This window comes from Antennarius striatus, chromosome 21 (assembly GCF_040054535.1).
Source record: "Antennarius striatus isolate MH-2024 chromosome 21, ASM4005453v1, whole genome shotgun sequence".
Taxonomy (NCBI): Eukaryota; Metazoa; Chordata; class Actinopteri; order Lophiiformes; family Antennariidae; genus Antennarius; species Antennarius striatus.
Window position 1 is genome coordinate 4,833,764 of NC_090796.1, and position 18,504 is coordinate 4,852,267.

The following is an 18,504-nucleotide window of genomic DNA, read 5'->3' on the forward strand; positions in this document are numbered from 1 at the left end:
CACAGAATGAGAACGTGCACTTGAGCGTGCATTTACCGTGCATTTACCAAAAATAAAACACTTTAAAAATTAAGTGTGTAGTGGAGGGCAGCTTCATTCTGCACCACGCTACACAAGTACTGTACGTGGTGCATTTGACCAGACAGAGCTGAAAACTGCTTGTGTCACGTCGGTACCTGCCTCCTCTCCAGTATTTTTTTTTACCTGTTTGCACTTACTGTTGTTTGACACTTAATCGCTTCAGTTCAAAATAATAATTTATATACTGTATAGATATTTTAATTATTGCATAGCGCGTGCACACACTCACACATCTGCTCTCTATCTCTCTCTTTTTCTCTCTTTTTTTTCTCTCTAAAAATTAAAAAAAAATTAAAAGAAGAAAAAAATTAGACAGTTGAGTATGACAATTCTTTTTCACGCATAGTTTGTAGTTCATAATTTCCTATTGCATGTATTGCATTCATTAATGCACTTCATACTCTGAGTTAATAAGAAACTTCTGTAAATAATTCCTTTATTATTGTGATGAAAAGCATTGAATGTCAATTCTGTGGGTTTTCTGTAAATATTCATTCATACACTTAAGAATATTCATGTTCTGAGTTCATAAAAAAACTTTTTCTGTAAATAGTTCCCTTGCTTTTGTGATCAAAAACATTGATTTGAATCTCAATTTTGAGGCTGTTCTGTAAATAGTTTTAAAATAAACAAACTTTTGATCAATCCACATCAATTTCAGACTTAAAATAATGTAAGCATTTAAGCCCCACCCATTTCCGGTCAAACCATACCCACTTTCGGTTTAAGTCCCGCTCATTCTGAGTGCAGATATAGATACAGATGATTTAGATGGTTGAACAGATACAGATACAGACAGTGGTGTACCCATTTATCCCTGTTTATGGGGTTCCTCGGCCAAATAGGTCAAAAATGACTAAAACAGAAATACTGAAGCTCACTGCATCACATGACATGACATATACATGCGCACATGCATACATACATATGTGCATACATGCTATACATATCTGCAGAGTTCTTATGTATATAGCAATCCTCTTTTAAGTGTTCTAGATTTTCTAACCCAGGACTTACTTGTTACACTTGAGAAAAAACAAAGTTTGAAATTCAATATGATGATGCTTTACTTTAAAGGATTTATATGGCAGAACTGAAATATAAATGAAGGAACAGTCCAAGTGCTCTTTATTCCTACCGAAGGGATTGAGCCCATCCAACAGTAATTACATCCCGTGAAGTGGTGATGTATTATAATTGTCAGTATTTGTGCATTCGCCCGTCCGTCCCTCCATCCACCAAATATTTTCACAACCGTTGCAGATAGAAAGATGAAACAAAAAGCACATTACTCGGGCGGCAAAAGGGATGAAAATTAGATGATGAGCTTGACCTTTAGAAAACTGGGTAAAGGTCAAATTCTGATGTTTTTTTTTTTACATTTTTTGCACATATCTCATAAACCGGATAAGATAAAGACAAAACAAAAGGCGTTATATTCAGGGAAGCAAGGGGACAAAAATAAGACCACAATGTTGACCTTAAAAAACTAGGTCAAGGTCAAATTTTCACTTGTATACCTTTTTAGCTACACATCTCTGAAACTTGATGAGATATAATCACAAAACAAAAAGCAACATTTTTAGTAGAAGAATGTCCATTTTAATAATCCCCTACCGGGAAATTGTCTTTACACTCATACATACATACGTACAGTTACATGCATATATACATACATTGTTGTGTACAGGCCCCTGAACACAACACACTAGGGGCCTCTAGGCATGCAATTACAGCAAACAGTATATATAGTTATTAAAACATATTGGCCATGAAATTGCCTGGAGCAGCATTAATTTCTTGGCTTTTCATATCCTACACATTCTACAGTAACATTGGTCATTCTTACAGGCCAGCTGAGTCGATACGGAGCTGCTTGTGTCTTAACGACTTTATCAGGTGAGACCTTAATCCAGTCTACTCAGCACTCCTCAGCTCAGTGATGTGGGAAAACTTCATTGACAATATCCTCAAATTGTATTGAATATTTGTGTGGATATGTGAGAGGTGCGAGAAAGAATAATAATCGAGTGGTAAAGTAAAGACACTTGGCACGTTTCACGAAGGCAGGGTAAACATACCCTGAGGTAAACCTGTGGTTCTGGGTTGCTTTACCCTGAACTTGGAAAAGCCAGGGATTTCGGTTTCACAAACACGTTTCAGGGTTAGTTTTTCTAACCCAGAGTAAGTTGACCCGCAGTTTAACAGACGCAACAACTCGAAAAAAAGCCATCATCAATGGAGCCCCGAGTCAACGATTCACCATGACGACGGAGGAGACGCGCACTGCAGTGCTTTACAGCAGTACAGGAGTACAGATTTTAATTTATGAATATGAAGACTTTGAGGACATTTTCAGAAGAAACAGAACAGCGTTGCAGCTGCAAAGAAGAGCAAGATGTCGTGGGAGTGAATTGCTGCTCAAGTCGATGCGTAAGTTTAAACGTAGTCCGTTGCACTCACGGTAAAAATGGTGTGGTAGGCTCTCTCCTGCAATGTACTGTATAGTGGATTCATTAGACTGGATTACACAATGAAGACAAGTGAAATACTGTATTGTGCAAATCTTTAGGTTACTGACCACGGTACAGTAAACTGCTCAGGTAAAACCATATATCCTAGAGTCAGGAACAGACCCACACCTCTACATCAGAAATATAGTCTGCAGCATTACATGATCTGGACAGATGTTTATCTATAATGCAGTCTTGAACATGTTGAAACAATGTTCAGTCTACAAGTACCTTGATGGGAATGTGGTACCATCTGTGCAGCCAATTACATTGGGAAATCCTAAATAAATTAAAGTTAATCCAATTTTGAGGTTGGAGCACAATGTCATTAAGAGAATATCATTTGAAATTCATTTATCAGATTTCTATATCATTCACCTGCAATCCTGTGGAACTCCTCCTTGATGATTCCGTCCGATTAATCTCCGGAGAAATAGAAAAACTGGGGTAAAAGTTTAAAGACGAGGCGCACTAAGCATCTCCCACATTATATGGGAAAATTACCGTTTGCAAATAAAAAATGAAAAACTGAACGGAGCGCTACACCCAGCGCTGCTGCAGATGTGAGGATGGATCAGGTGTGTGTGTGTGTGTGTGCTTGGGATGTGAGCCGGTATTGATCATAGAGAGAACTGTCTGGATATGACTGGACATCTGAACGAGATACAAAAATATTTAATTATCTGTGAATTAATGCGGAAACTCTATCAAGGGGCTCCACATCAAACTAACAAGCTATGTTCACCTCTAAAATACCTCTAATGTACGGAGTTATTTATAAAGCCTTACGTTGGTCAAACTCTCCGTCCGACAGAACCAGGAAATGAAGCCGCGTGAGCGGCGGTGAAAGGGGGCTGAGTCAGAGGAAACCCTGGGTTTGTGGAATAAAACCTGCTACCGAACAGAGGCCTGTACCATAAAGCTGTATTACAGTTTAGTGAGATAACTTCAGGTTTAACCCTGGCTTTTCGGTACCATACAGGTGGCGTACTTTCTATTGGGTTACTTTGTTCGTGGTAACCTATGCTGAACACCTAACCTGCTCCGGAGCAGGATAAGTTCAGGATAAGAGCTCAGCAGGTATAAAAGCCCCACCTACTGACCAATCAGTTCTCTTGGAAAATGGCCTGTCCATTTTATGAGAACCTGGTGGATCCTGGTGCACAGTAGGGGTGGGCGATACTGGGAATTTTGGTATCGATCCGATACCAAGTAAATACAGGGTAGTATCGGCCGATACCAAAGTAGCCGCAAGAGGGCAAAAGTCAGTGTCTTATTGTGCCGGTTCCAAGCCCGGATAAATACAGAGGGTTGCGTCATGAAGGGCATCCGGTGTAAAACTTTTGCCACATCAAAGATGAGAATGGAACCTATGACTTCCATACCGGATCTCCATGGACTATGGTGTTTTCAGATGACATTATTATCTGCAGTGAGAGCAGGGAACAGGTGGTGGAGAAGCTAGAGAGGTGGAGGTTTGTCCTGGAAAGGAGAGGAATGAAGGTTAGCCGCAGTAAGACAGAGTACATGTGTGTGAATGACAGGGACCCAAGTGGAAGAGTGAGGTTACAGGGAGAAGAGATCAAGAAGGTGGAGGATTTTAAGTACTTAGGGTCAACAGTCCAGATTAATGGCAAGTGTGGAAAAGACGTGAAGAAGCGTGTACAGGCAGGATGGTACGGGTGGAGAAAAGTGGCAGGTGGGATGACTGATAGAAGAGTTTAAGCTAAAATGAAAGGAAAGGTGTACAAAACTGTGGTGAGACCAGCAATGTTGTTTGGTCTAGAGACAGTGTCACTGAGGAAAAGACAGGAGGCAGAGCTGGAGGTAGCAGAGATGAAGATGCTGAGGTTATTTCTGGGAGTGACCAGGATGGATAGGATCAGGAATGAGTACATCAGAGGGACAGCACATTTTAGAGGTTTTGGAGATAGTCAGAGAGGCCAGACTGAGATGGTTTGGACATGTCCAGAGGAGAGATAGTGAATATATTGATAGAAGGATGCAGAGTTTTGAACTGCCAGGCAGGAGGCCTAAAGGAAGACCAAAGAGAAGGTTTATGGATGTAGTGAAAGAGGACATGAAGGTAGTTGGTGTGAGAGAAGAGGATGCAAAGGACGGGGCTAGATGGAGGCAACTGATTCGCTGTGGTGACCCCTGAAAGGAAAAGCCAAAAGGAAAAGAAGAGAAGATCGGCCGATACCGATACGATACCGATACTTTTTGCTTGGAAATTTCATGATCATTGAATAATTGACCCCCCCCCCCCAAGTTAGGTTATTATAATTTTGATAAACACAGCACAAATATTTTAGGCAATAAAAATGTTTCATTTTTAATAAATAACTACAATGCAAACTTTGACAGTATAAACAAATAAAATAATTCTACTACAACAACTGTTTCAGAACAAAAGTCAAGTGTAACGAGTCAGAGGTAGGACCCACGTACAGCACAGACTGAGACCAGATCAGGAATAGTCCAACAGTTTATTCTGAGGTTCGCACAGAATGGCAGCAATATTCCAGAAAAACAGTCTCCGTAAACAGGAATCCCAGGTGACAGGTATCAGACAAGGAACGAGCAGGCAGAGTAGTCAAGGACAGAAGGCTGGTCAGTTTACCGGGGCAGAGACGAGGACGACTGGTTGAAGACAGGCAGGGTCGTAACCGAGGAAGCAGTCCGGAGATCAACGCGAGAGAGCTATGCATGATACAAAGACAATCTGGCAGAGACTGAGAGGAATGGGAGGGTATATGTACTGAGCAGGCAGGTGATAATCAGGTGAGGAAACACAGGTGACGGCAGTTGCACTGATGAGTTTGGAGTGGAAGGCAGGTAGAGCTGGGCAGATGAGGGGAAAACCAGGAGTGGATTGTGACATCAAGAGAGTCAAACAAAAAAAAGCAGCAATATAACTTAATGTTATTTCGGGAATTAAAGTTTGTTTAGCACTTTAATGTACATGGTTCACAATAAGTTAGAGATTATGAGAGACTCATTTTTGGGGTAATTAATATTACACTAATGAAAATGGTGTTTTGTCTCATTCACTATATAACTCTTATTCATGTCAGTACAATTCAGACCAAATAGGAAAGCAGTCACATAAATAAGAATATAAATAACATACTGTACATGAACCTTGTATTTTTATCTGATTACTTTAGTAATAGAATTAATCAATAGATTAATCGATTCCTTGGGTAATGGATAGCTGAAGTCCTTAGTAAAGAAGATTTTTTTTCAATTGGGTGAACATATAACCATTGAACCAAGTACATTGTAAAAAACAGATTACGTGGGTCTTGTTGATTTTTTGGCTGAAAAGCCTCTGCCAGAGTACATTGTCTCTGTCCGGAGGATGCAGCAGGCCAGTGGCCAGGTAGGGGGAGGGGCTAAAAGTGTGCCTGAGTCACTCACTAAGGCAGAGACTCAGAGAGTAGCAGGGGGCGAGAAAGAGGAGGGGGGGGGTGCGCTGTTTGCACAGAAAAGCGGCGCTTTGAGGAAATTGGTGGAGGAGCAAAGTATCGATCACAGGACAATAGTATCGATCCGATCCAAGTACTTGCGTAGTATTGATAATATCGACCCGTAGCAATCGGTCGCATGCAGCAAACTCCACCCTTGTTATGTGAGCGTGCATAGATCTAGAGTGGACAAGCCTGAATTGAATTAGTGAGTTGATAGCTGGCTTTATGGTACCGAAAATCCAGAGGGCGGATGTCTTGTTAAGTGAAGCCAGATAAGTAGGACGCCTGGCTAGGTTAATCAAGCTTTATGGTACAGGCCTCTGGTTATGTTCAGAGAGTCTGTTTCTGCGGTAACAAACCCAGAGGTTCAGTTTACCTCGCTACATGAAACAGGTCAGGGTTACAGCTCTAACTCTGGGTTAAGTTACCTCCATGTGTGAAACCAAAAACCCTGGTTTTACCTGATTTTCAGAGTTTCCACTGAACGTGCTTCGTGAGGCTAGCTTCAGAGTCTGTTACTGTGGTAACAAACCTAGAGATTTACTTTACCTCGCCTCGTGACACAGGCTAGGTTTACTCCTCTGAGTCTGGATTAATTTACCTCCCTTTGTGAAACCGAAAACCCTGGTTTTCCCTGATTTCAGGGTTAACTTACCCAGGTTTCCACTAAACCGGCTTTGTGAAACGGGCCCACTATGACCTTCATCCACTTCAAGCTCTCTGATATATATATATATATATATTAAGCTATAATGGGACTAGTTTCATTTGGGTTAATCTCAGTTGGACACTTCTATGTCCTACAGTATGACTTTTGAGATTCATTTACGTCAGCCAAAACAAGCTGTAAATAAAACGACTAAAATATCCACATCCTGTTGATGATAGTTAATATATTCAGTGACTGCAGAGAGTCATTAGCATTCATTTACAGTCATGTTTTTCACCACCTGCTGAATATCAAGTCCAGTAATCACTCTTAATCGAGCCTCCTTGTACCAAATCTGGGGTCTCTTTACATGATAAATATTCTCCCATTTTTTACCAGCTAGTTGCTAATTCTGTCTGCTGTTTGGTGCTTGTCAGTGATGATGTATCATTAATGATCAACTCCGCAAATGTTGGTTATTAGGTAATTGTTTCAGTGATACTCAGAGTAATTATATAGTGCTTTTATCATTTAGAGTAAAATTAACAAGCTGCTTACTAATTAAATGTTAGTATACATGATTTATTATCATGAAAATCATGAAGATAATCCTTTAGTGGTCAACATTTCTGAAACACCCAAATATTCAATGACAGGACAACTCTGCTGTCCTCTAGGCCATAGAGACGACCAACATGTCCTGAAGCACGTATTGTCCCGTTTCCTTTGTTAATATTTATACAACTAAATCCTGCTTGTGTTTCACAATTATACAGATACAATCCACTGCTGTAAATATGGCTAATGCTGTAATTTTTTTTGTTTGTTTTGTTTTTTAATTTGAGGATTCCAAGATACAAAATGCAATATGAACCTCCTCCACAAACACTTTCAAATGTTACAGCCTTTGTGGAGGTCTGAGTATTCTTGAGTCTCAAACTTTATTTTCCAAATTCCTAAAGATTCCTCAAAATTCCAAATTCCCTTCTGTTTCACCAAAGTGCAGTCCGCACCAGCATCATGTTCTCATTCTAGAAACCATCGTTCCTCCTGGGTTCTGACCTGTTGTATAATGCTCCACCTCTTCTTCTCTGTTTGACACTTAAGCCTGCAGTCCGCACACAAAAGGGTCTCCTTGACCAGGTAAAGCCTCTTGGGTTCTGTGAGCAGCTCCTGACTGGGTTCCTGCTTAGTGAGGATGGGGTTTCTGTCCAGGTTGACCCTTTCTAGCTTGGTCAGCCTGTAGAGGCAGCCAGGGACACGGGTGAATCGGTTGTCGAAGAGGCCGATGTATCGGAGCTCCTTTAGTGCTGCAATGGAGGAGGGAAGAGCCTCCAGCTGGTTGAGACCCATGTTGAGGGTTTGAAGGCTCTTCAAGAGTCCGATCTCGATGGGGAGGCTGGTCAGGCGGTTGTTGCACAGGTTCAAGTTCAGCAGGTTCTGGAGACGACCAATGGTTTCAGGCACTTCCTCCAGCTGCAACAGAAGCGCAGTGTGCATTTCAACAGTTTTTTCGAGGGACTTGACATCTGGGAAATCCATAGAGGAGAAATTAGATGTGATTGTTGTATACCTTTGAAAGCAAAACCTGAGAATGGCACACAGGAAATATTTTTTTCATGGAGGAGGCAAAATTACAATCTAATTTTAAGATTGTTTTTTTAAGTTGACAAACTAATCTTTAACTGACCCACACAACACATATACGTATAACATAGAGAAGGGGAGAAATAGTTCATAGGTCCGACAGCATATGTTCTGTTCCCTTTGTTGTTGCAACAAAGCAGAAATAAATAATTGTTTATTTCTGTATAACCTCTATAATGATAATCATTTCGATTTGAACAATTGAATATTGTTTGACAAAGAATTTTGAGAAGTCATAAAGTGTGCTCCAGCATATGGCTGATGTGTATGCTCAAGGTGTAGAAGAAATATAAATGAATTGTCAACTCACAGTTGACATGGAATGGAACACAGACTATACTGTATCTCCTGTGGATAACAAAGAATTCTCCTGAAGTATATTATACTCACCTTTCTTTCATACTTACATAATTGCTATGCAGATCCAAAAAAGTGATGCTTATAAAATTTTCCCAAAAGTCTGGGAGCTTTGTGATCAGGTTCCTGCTCAGGTCCAGTTCATCCAGTTGTCCCAGCTTCAGGATGCTCTTTGGCACCGTGGAGATCTCCTTCAAACTGAGGTCCAGACATCTTTTGCCTTCCAGCGTCAGCTGTATGCAGCTCTGAGCCACTTTCAGGGTAATTATTTTAGTTTTAGCGTGACCTGTTTTCTTTCCTTTGGCCATTCAGCTGTGGGAACACACAGGACGTTGATGCTGTCTGTAGTTAATATGCTGTGACTGCGGAGTTAACAGGAACTTGGGTGGGAATATCGTGTTACCCGACACAGGCCAGCCAGGTGAAACGGTAGACACAGATTCTCTTAGATTAAATACCTGAAACTACAACAACCATTGTTCCATGACGACACAGCTGACATTCTGTGCTTTTGACCTTTTTTTTCATTGTTTTAAACACATTCTTTCAAAATAAAATTATAAGAATATCTGACTTCTTACCTGCATTGATGGGTTCACTTTGATCCGATGCACTGGGACACTAGGGGATAGAAAAAAGGAGGATAAGACTGCAGACACAAGATATTTAAGTCACTTGTAATCTCCTTTCTCCAAACAAGGAATTATAATCTACGTCAAGATGCCATGGACAAAAAAACTTACAATTGAAACTATTCTTGTGGTTGTTCTAAAGGTTACTTCCTGCATTTACTTAGCTTCAGATTGGATTTGTTGTCTTTTGTTCCCAAGCAACTGCTGTTTGCTGTCAGCAGACTTAGGTGAACTGGAGGAGTGTGGAGAAAGACTTCAAAGGTCACAGCAACTCTGGATTTATTCTGCTTTAAATGGAAAGCACTCATGAAGATGTGCAGAAATGCTATCACTTACTTTTAAATATTGTCCAACAGATTAAGGGTTCCATCATGAAATCATAAATAATAACTATAAATATGGAATACAATACATAGAAATGTGGTTAACATGTACAATAATGGCCTTCTTGCCTGTGTAATATTGTGCATACGTTTCATGAATATTTGTCACGTACCTCCAGGAGGTGATGTTGTGTTTGTAAAAACATGATTTTCACTCCATCAGGAAATCAACAGATCCAGTTCTGGTATCTCTCTGATTTTGTTCATACTGTAGTGGAAAGTGGCCCCAAATCTGGTTTCTTTGCTTGTTTGTGTGAGATTTCTGTAGGACAGTGTCAACAGCATAAATCGCATTGATTCTAGCTACTTAACTGTAACTAATGTTGTCAATACTGTTATAATAAATCATATCTACTACCTGTGACTGCCTTGCACTTGCCTTGCACAAAAATGTAAAAAAAAGGAATCTTTTGTTTGGTTTGAAGCTGTGTTCCTCTGGTTGAGCAGCAGATGGAGCTAAATGCATTCATCAGGAAGGATCATCTGTGATATGATGTTGCAGCTGGTGCTGATGGTTGGTTACAAAACTCTTAAACTGTGCCGGAACGTCAAACCATGACTACAGAATCTGATCAATTAGGATTCCCAACCATATTTTCTCATAATCATGGCCTTGAGCTACAGTTGATCTCATAATTCAAACCTGGTAATGATTATACTCCAGCAGCCAGCAGCCTAAAAATGCAAACATTCAAGGGACCACATTAAGAACGGCGCATCATGCATGTCAGCATATTAGAATAGTAGAAGTAAATATAACAGTTTAACAAAGAAGCAGAAATCTGCCTAGGGTCACATTTTACACTGACCGTACATGTAAAAATAGCTGTTACACTGTGGAGTGTGAAAAAGAAGCAACAAGATGACATGTTTTTTGAAATTGTTAACCTTTCTTCTAACACCTTAAATCCCTCTTGGTGCACAGGTCATCCATCTAAACCTGCGGATGTATTTTTATTTCCCTCACGTTTATTCATGTCTAATACTCCTGAAACAGAAAGCAGTGGTATACTACGGTCCATTAAAGCCTGACTCACTTCCCCTGTCAGTGTGAAGTACAGGTCACACTGGAGGAAATGGTGCCGGCCTAAACGAGTGCAGATTATAAATAATGCTTACAAATATGAGCTGTGTGTGTGTGTGTGTGTGTGTCCGCGTGCGTGCATGTGTGTGTGTGTGTGTGTGTGTGAGAGAGAGAGAGAGAGAGAGAGACAGAGAGAGAGAGAGAGAGAGAGAGAGAGAGAGAGAGAGAGAGGAGAGAGAGACTGTGTAACTTTAAGTGACAAACTCCTTTTCTCTTTTCAGAATTTTCATGTCACTCTCAGGCAACATAAAAATATGCATCCATCCATCCATCCATACATCCATCCATAAATCCATCTATCATCTCTTTTACAGCTAGCTGTCTGCCTTAGAGGTCACGGGTCTGATGGAGCCTCTGAGCTGGTTGTCGGCGAGAGCAAGGGTAACACCCCAGACCAGACGCCAGCTCATCATGTAGCCACGTAATAATAATAAAAAATACGAATTTCTACCACTAACTAACACACTAATGTGGTGGAAAGTTTTAATACAATAAAATAATATAGTAAAACAATATCATCTAAGTGAACCAAAGATCGGGATTGTTGTGTGTGTCATATTATTCAGCGCTTGTGAAGGTGGCCCCAGGATGTCTCGAGGTCATGAAGACGCTGCATGAAAATAATTCCTGTTAGACCATATTTGGAAATGCTTGCATGACTGTGGGTATCCTTGGAAGAAGTTAGACACTGACAGAAGCGGCTAGCCAGATCATTTCATACACTGTACCTGAAATTAGAATGTATGTTTCTGCACAGGGTCATCCAGAGAATGTCTGCAGCAGATCCTCACAGGGTTCACGTGACTGATTATATTATGTCATCAAATAGTTTTGTGAAACTGTCGACTTGATATTTTTGGTAACGTCTGGAGGTCATGACGTACCAACTGAGAGCCCACAAAGAACTGGTTGAAAGCAGATGGGCCGAGGTTAATACCTCCCCCTAGTCACACCTTTAGGGTATAAAAAGGTATGTGATCCATTTCCTAGTTGGTATTTGAAGTACCCAGAGTACTCTGCAACAACACACCGGAGGACTTTTTCATCGTCCCCAGAGCTCTCATCATGCTTAGATAAGTATTTGTTGAACTTGTCTGTTTGTTGAACCTGTCTGTCTGTCAATATCATCGATGATGTTATTGGACTCATACTCAACCTATTGATGATATTATTGTACTGCTACTCAACCTAAACATGATTTGAATTGACAAATAAATATCTTGTATTTTACACTGTCTCCTGTCCTTAAGAAAAACGAAATCCCCACCACAAAGTGGCGTCATGAACAGCGAGGGTTTCAAGACTCCATCCGCCTCCCATTTGCCCCTCCTCTAGGCAGACAGACTGCACTGTGCGCACATATGAAGGAAGCTTTTTGGCTTAAAAATTGCATTACTGTCTGTCTGGAAGAGATGCTATGGATTCTGGTGAGATATGTTTTCTAAACATAATTTTAAAATAAATTTGTTTAGTTAGTCTTCCCAAAACTACCTGTGTGGGTCATCGTGGGTTGAGTATTTGTCTGAATTTATGTTGTTTGTCTGCTTGATATCTGTTTGCTTTGCATGAAAATATTTGTCTGCTCTTTTCTCTTATTAAATGGGTGACTTTCAATAAACTTTAGAAAACAAAACTAAAAAGGTGAAGGTTGAGGTTTTAAAAGACAGTCTATTCGGCGAGAAAGTTCTGTGAAGATGTCAGATCCAATATTGAATCGGTAAATGATGGGTCTTTGGTGATTGGCTGACAGTCTATTTGTACACATAAATTATTTGTTTGACTGTTAATGTCCGACGTTTTCCGTCCTGGTGGGACACAGCGGTAAAAGCCCACGGGTGGCCTTTGTTTGAATCGTTAAGAACAAACAAAGCTTCGAAAGCCACAATAAAATTAGAGACTTGTTTGCTGTGGAGGATGGAAGTTCAGATTGGGTGCCATACGATTGTCTAACTTCAGGGTTGGTGGAATCGTGTGGAACTGCACCTATGAGGTCATAACGTCTTGTCGAGCTGATGATTGATGAAGAGTTTTGACGCCGTTCAGGCCGGTTTCCATAGGTGACGGGGTGATGAACACATGGAGTGCGTCAATGATCGATTCATCTCCGGTCGTTGCGTAGAACCTTGAGCTGGATTCCCATGTGGAGTGTGAAGTACGGCCGGTCCACCTGAGATCTCTGTAAATAGTTGTCCGGACTGGGGTGGGATAATTTTATGTTCCTATTAGACTCTTTCTAGTGCCGTAGAAATTGCTTAAGTGTTTGTGGAGATTGATAAATTGGTGATTTGCCTATAAATACCTGTCTATTTGTTCTTTGTCTGCTCTATTCTCTATTCGTCTCTCTCTCACCCCCTCCCCTTGGCCTCACACCCTACTTCACTGTTTGTCTGAAAAGGAATTTGTTGTGTGTGTGGATTTGTGTGTGTGTGCGGTTGACAAGGACAGTCAGAAGTGAGATAATTGCGGTAGTTAGATCTGTGTGTGTGTGTGTGTGTGTGTGTGTGTGTGTGTGTATTGTTAGTGCTGAGTGATAAACCGTCATATTTTTATGTGTAATATTTTGGTGTATTGGTGTCCAGTGTGTAATAGGAAAATAGAATTTGAGTTGTTGGCAACTAAACTTAAGATTGTTTCATGATTACTGTGTTGTGAATGACCAGCGCTGTTGTTTTTTTACATGTTTTGTTGGAGAAAGCCAATGGTTGCCTTTCTCTCTTTGTTTTATTGCGTTAGACGCAGTTAAAGATTTATCCAAAAGCCCCCAATAATTGATTTTAACTGTTATCTCTAATATTTTCATTTGTTGCACAATTTTTTTTTTCAAATTTTTTTTACTGAATATTCAGAGTAAGCGCGGAATTAAATTCTCTGATAGTGGATAAGGCTTAGATATTTGGCGTTGGAGGCTATCCAGCTTCAGAATACTGTTTTGGGTTCATGTTGGAGGCTATCCAGTTTACAAACACCTAGTGAGGAAAACATTAATGTGGAGTTAAAAGTCATTTTTGTCAGAAAATTGGGTTGATTGAGAAGTGTGTCACTTCATAGATGCTCACTGAAACAATTCTGACTGAGCTGGACACAAATTAGCATAAACTAGCATATATTAGCATAGACTAGCATACATTGGCGTGTTAACATATTAGCTTAGCATGTTAGCATATCATCTTATCATATTAGCTTAGAAAGATAGCATGTTAGCTTAGCATGTTAGCTTAGCATAAAATAGCCCATTTACATAAAAAAAACTATAACCTAGTAGCTTTGGATAGCATAATAAGCTTAGCATTACTTAGCTTATCATTGCTAATTGTGAGCGGTTGGTTGTTTCGGTGTCTGGAGGAGCTGTGCTGGCGGCATGTGTGCAAAGATAATACAAAAACATCCTAGATACGTGTAAATTGACAATTTGTTCTTTGTCTGTGGTTGGCTTGGGATATCTGAATACATTTTTTTTTTACATTTTTGTAGTTATTATCGTGTGATTTACATAAAGATTTGATACTATAGTGATCCTGGCAGTTTAATAATGTGGGGTAGATAGAGAGTCACACAGCACAGAAATATACACCAAAATACACTTTAATACTTATACATAAACATCATATAGACACATACATACATAATTCTAAACATTTAGAAATATTTTAATTTTAATCAACTGCATTCAATAAAATGATTTTTTCACTGTTGGTCTGTTTATCATTTTACACTCTGATCTAAAACAACTGTTAAATTGTGTTTTCTGTAATTGTGTGTTGGTGTCATTTTACACCATTTTTTCACATCACTACATAACTGCTTACATTGTCTGTGCTGTGTGAATCATGGGGTCTGAATCTCAGAGTTGGACTGCAGTGGGGATTCTCAGTAAACTGAACCCACTGTTGTCTAATGAAATAAATAAAGTTTCTCAAAAATGGAGCAAGCGAACGCGAAGCAATCAGTCTCCCTGGCCTGCGGATGGTACATTTGACTTAAGTCAGTGTAGAGGGATGGAGGCTTTAATAAAAAACTATAAACCAAAGGATAAAAAATCTCAACGTGTTCAAAAACGCTATAGAGAATTAGCTATTTTGCAGATGTTTCAAACCCAAGGAAAGAAATTAAGAGACGTCTAAGAGATGTCTAAAAAACATGTAGAAAAGTCAATAGATGCGGGAAAGAGAGTGTCTCCTCCTACGTACTCGTCTCAGATGCCGATCCGAAAAGTATCGCTAATGGGAGATTATGTAATGAAGTCGGAGAAGGATGCACTTTATCCTGTATTAGACTCGATAAAACAAACAAAAACAGAGCAAGAGAATGAAATACCTGTGCCCTGGCAAATACCACAAAAGAAAGGCAGACGTACAAGTGGCTTCAGTACCAGAGTCAAGTGGAGTCTTCAAAAGGCTGAGGCAGCAGGTGGAGAGTATGACAAAGAAGAACCGGAAGAAGCCAATGAAGAGGCAGATGAAGAAGAATCATCAGACTCTTATTCTGAACTTCCTCCACCAACACCCAGGCAAGCAGGAGCAGGCCAAGGGGCAAGACCAAAAGAATCCATGAGGCTTCGTACAGGCAGACACAGACCCAGACAACACGATGAAACAGGGAATTTTGAACCTCCAAGTATTCCAGAACACATGTCAACGCCAAGACCAAAAACTTCTTTACCATTTAGCGGTAATGAACTTGTGGAGGAACGAGGACATTTGAATGGTGAAATCACATTTGTGACCCGTGAACCACCTGTTGCTACAGCAGTGCAAGAGGGATCAGAGTACCCCCTGCTGGCCAAAGGACCAAATCTGCAATATGCTCCCTGGGCTACAATGGACCTGGAAGGGTTAATACAAAGACTTCCCTGTATTCATGAAGGAGCAGGAAAATGGATTGCTACTTTTGAAGAAGAAACAATCTCTACAATCTTGGCAATGGGAGATCTTAAAGCTCTTTGGGGAAAAACAGTGGGGAAGAGTGACATGGAAGACATTCTACGAGAAGCTGGACTGGAACAGTATGTGGGGACTCAGGTACACGATGGAGACATCTTCAACAGGTATCGCAATGTGCTGTGGACAACGTTAAGACAGCGATTTCCTGCCAGAATCAGACCTGACAGCATCATCATTTCTCCAATCAAAGACAGTGAGAGCCCACAGGCCTATGTTCACAACACCCGGAAGGAGTGGATCAGACAAACTGGTGCACAACCAGATCAAGACGTTTTCCACAACGTTGCTCTCAGGAAGATCATTGCTGATGGATTGCCAACAGCAGCTCAGAGCAGACTGAATGATGCTGTGGGACTATATACAATGTCATTTAATCAGTTCACAGATTATGTGGTGGATGCTGTGACAAAGACAAGAACTAAGATCCTTCACCAAAAGCAGGCTGATGAAGAAGCCATGAGAAAACTGACGTAGCTGCAGCTTACGGAAGGAAAGAAGAAGATACAAGCTGTTGTGGCACCAGTCACCCCATCACAAGAGACACTACCAAGTGCCCCAATACCTGTACCTCCCCAAGTGGTATATGTGCAGCATCCAGGCTGGGTAGATCCTGCAATGGGACGAAGCAGAGGAATGACAGCAAGAGGAATGAACAATCCTAAGATGGGACCACCTAGATGCTATAATTGTGGAAAAATAGGACACGTCCGCAACAATTGCAGGGCACCTCATTATACTGGATCTTGGCAAAACATGCAAGGACAGAACAATTACCAACAAAATTTTAGGGGACCTGTGAACCCCTGGCAGGGACCTCCTGCTGGGTACTAGGGGGGCCTTGAGGATCCTAAGGGGGGTCATCAGCTGGCTGTTACATCACGCCCTGATGAAGAAACGATGTTAACTATGCTGGCTAAAAAGAGCCACAAGGCCTCACAAGAGAAATTACAGTACTGCATGGATCATGTAGAGTACCTGGGTAGGTTGATCAAAGAAGGGACACGATCAGTTTCTCCCTCCCAGTTGGAGGCGGTGTCAAAAGCTCCTAAGCCAACCACTGTTAAAGACATAATGACATTTCTGGGGATGACGGGGTACAGTTCAGAATGGGTTGATGGATATTCTGCTATTGTCCAGTCTCTGAGAAACATGATTAAGGAAAATGGAGCTGGAAATTTGCGAAGCAGATTACTTTGGACATCAGAGGGACACACTGCTTTTGAGACTATTAAAACTTTGCTACAGCAGACGCCGGCTTTGACCCTTCCAGACCATGAGAAACCGTTCCAGTTGTTTGTGTCGTGTCGTCAGGGACATGCAGTGGGGATGTTAGGCCAGAAAACAGGTACATGCTCAACCAATTGCCTATTATTCTGTTGCACTAACACCGGTAGAACTAGGTTTGCCAGACTGCTATCAGCACCTGGCTGCCGCTCATTTGTTGTATGAAAAAGCATCAGCTCTTACTATGGGCTATTCGATAGAGATTTTATCACATCATAAGTTGATAAACTGAATTGAGAGAGGAAAATTTGTGTTAACCTCACAACGGTTGACTGACTATCACCGACTTCTTGAATACCCGGATGTGACATTGCATATCTGCAGGGTGAAGAACCGAGCAAACTCCATTCCACTCCCGTTTGAGGGAGAACCACATGACTGTGTGGCTGAGGCAGAGATATGCTAAACTAAGGTCTGACCTGAGTGCTATCCCTTTGGAGTCAGCCGACATGACTCTGTTGGTGGACGGCTCCTGCTACAGAGATGGGGAAGCACTCAGAGCAGGTTGTGCAGTTATTGAGTTAAAACATGGCAGAACTGAGATTGTTCGAATGGAAGAGTGTGTGCAGCCATGTTCCAGCCAGTTGGCAGAACTAAAGGCTTTGACGTCTGCATGTGAGTATGCAGAGGGTAAAAACGCTAACATCTACACAGATTCTGCCTGTGCACATGGGGTGTGTCATTTGTTTGGTGCAGCATGGAAGGGAAGAGGTTTCAGAAAAACTGACAGCTCTCCCATTCAGCACCATGATCAGATCAGGAAATTATTAATGGCAATGATAAAACCAAGATTCTTAGCCATAATAAAGTGTGCTGCACATCAGAAAAATGATTCATGGGTTACCAAAGGAAATGCAGCAGCAGATGAAGCAGCTAAAAGTGCAGCTTCAGTGAACAATAAAGCTGTAATGGTAACTCATGCTGTGGACCTTGAGGAACAAATAACTTGTAAAGATTTGATATTGTTACAGGAAGAGGCTCCAGAAGCAGAAGGCCATTTATGGCTTCAGAGAGGAGCTTCTAAGGATGCTGAAGGATTGTGGAGAAACCACGAGGGGCTATTTGTTGCTCCTAGTGGACTCCTACCTTTACTGATCAATGAGGCTCATGGGGTAGGCTATGAGTCTAGAGGCGAAGTGATGAGAAAAATTCGAGAATGGAATTTTTGGGCTCCTAAACTACAACAACATGTTGATGAAGTAATTGGCCAATGTGAAACATGCTTAAAAAGTAACATTCGAAAAGGGGAAACACCTCCTGCTGGACATATTCCAGCACCCGAAGGACCTTTTCTACACCTGGTCATGGACTATGTTGATATGGTGAGACCAGTGCAAGGGAAGAGGTATATGTTGGTTGATTGATAGATTCAGCAGGTGGGTTGAAGCGACACCGTCCAAACACAAAAATGCAGAAACTGTTGCAAAGTTTCTGTGCCGTGAAATTGTTCTGAGGTTCGGG

The 18,504-nt window shown here is 41.0% G+C and overlaps 2 protein-coding genes across 5 annotated transcripts in view; both read right to left on the reverse strand.

Moving 5' to 3' along the window:
• Window positions 1–1,682: 1,682 nt before the first annotated feature.
• Window positions 1,683–9,226, reverse strand: lrrc18b (leucine rich repeat containing 18b). Its single transcript, XM_068305387.1, has 2 exons — window positions 8,771–9,226; window positions 1,683–8,192 (listed from the first exon to the last, which is right to left on the reverse strand). Exons 1-2 carry the CDS (start codon window positions 9,026–9,028, stop codon window positions 7,743–7,745), a joined length of 708 nt encoding a protein of 235 aa, XP_068161488.1. The 5' UTR covers window positions 9,029–9,226; the 3' UTR covers window positions 1,683–7,742.
• Window positions 9,227–9,307: 81 nt separating this feature from the next.
• The window catches only part of vstm4b (V-set and transmembrane domain containing 4b), a 40,709-nt gene continuing 31,512 nt past the window's right edge, over window positions 9,308–18,504 (reverse strand). The window contains exons 8-10 of one of the 4 annotated variants that reach the window (XR_011034047.1): window positions 10,094–10,410; window positions 9,849–9,997; window positions 9,308–9,636 (exon numbers count right to left, since the gene is read on the reverse strand). The gene's annotated coding sequence lies outside the window, so the exon portion shown is untranslated. Of the gene's footprint in view, window positions 9,640–9,848; window positions 10,411–18,504 lie in introns of all 4 variants that reach the window. The other 3 variants (XR_011034048.1, XR_011034045.1, XR_011034046.1) reach the window with 3 other exon arrangements.

Excerpts from the sequence above, each read along its gene's own strand:
- lrrc18b (XM_068305387.1), bottom strand. The coding sequence starts at position 9,028 with ATGGCCAAAGGAAAGAAAACAGGTCACGCTAAAACTAAAATAATTACC. Across the intron at positions 8,193-8,770 it reads TGGATCTGCATAGCAATTAT|CTGGAGGAAGTGCCTGAAAC; the intron begins GTAAGTATGAAA and ends CTTCTGTTGCAG.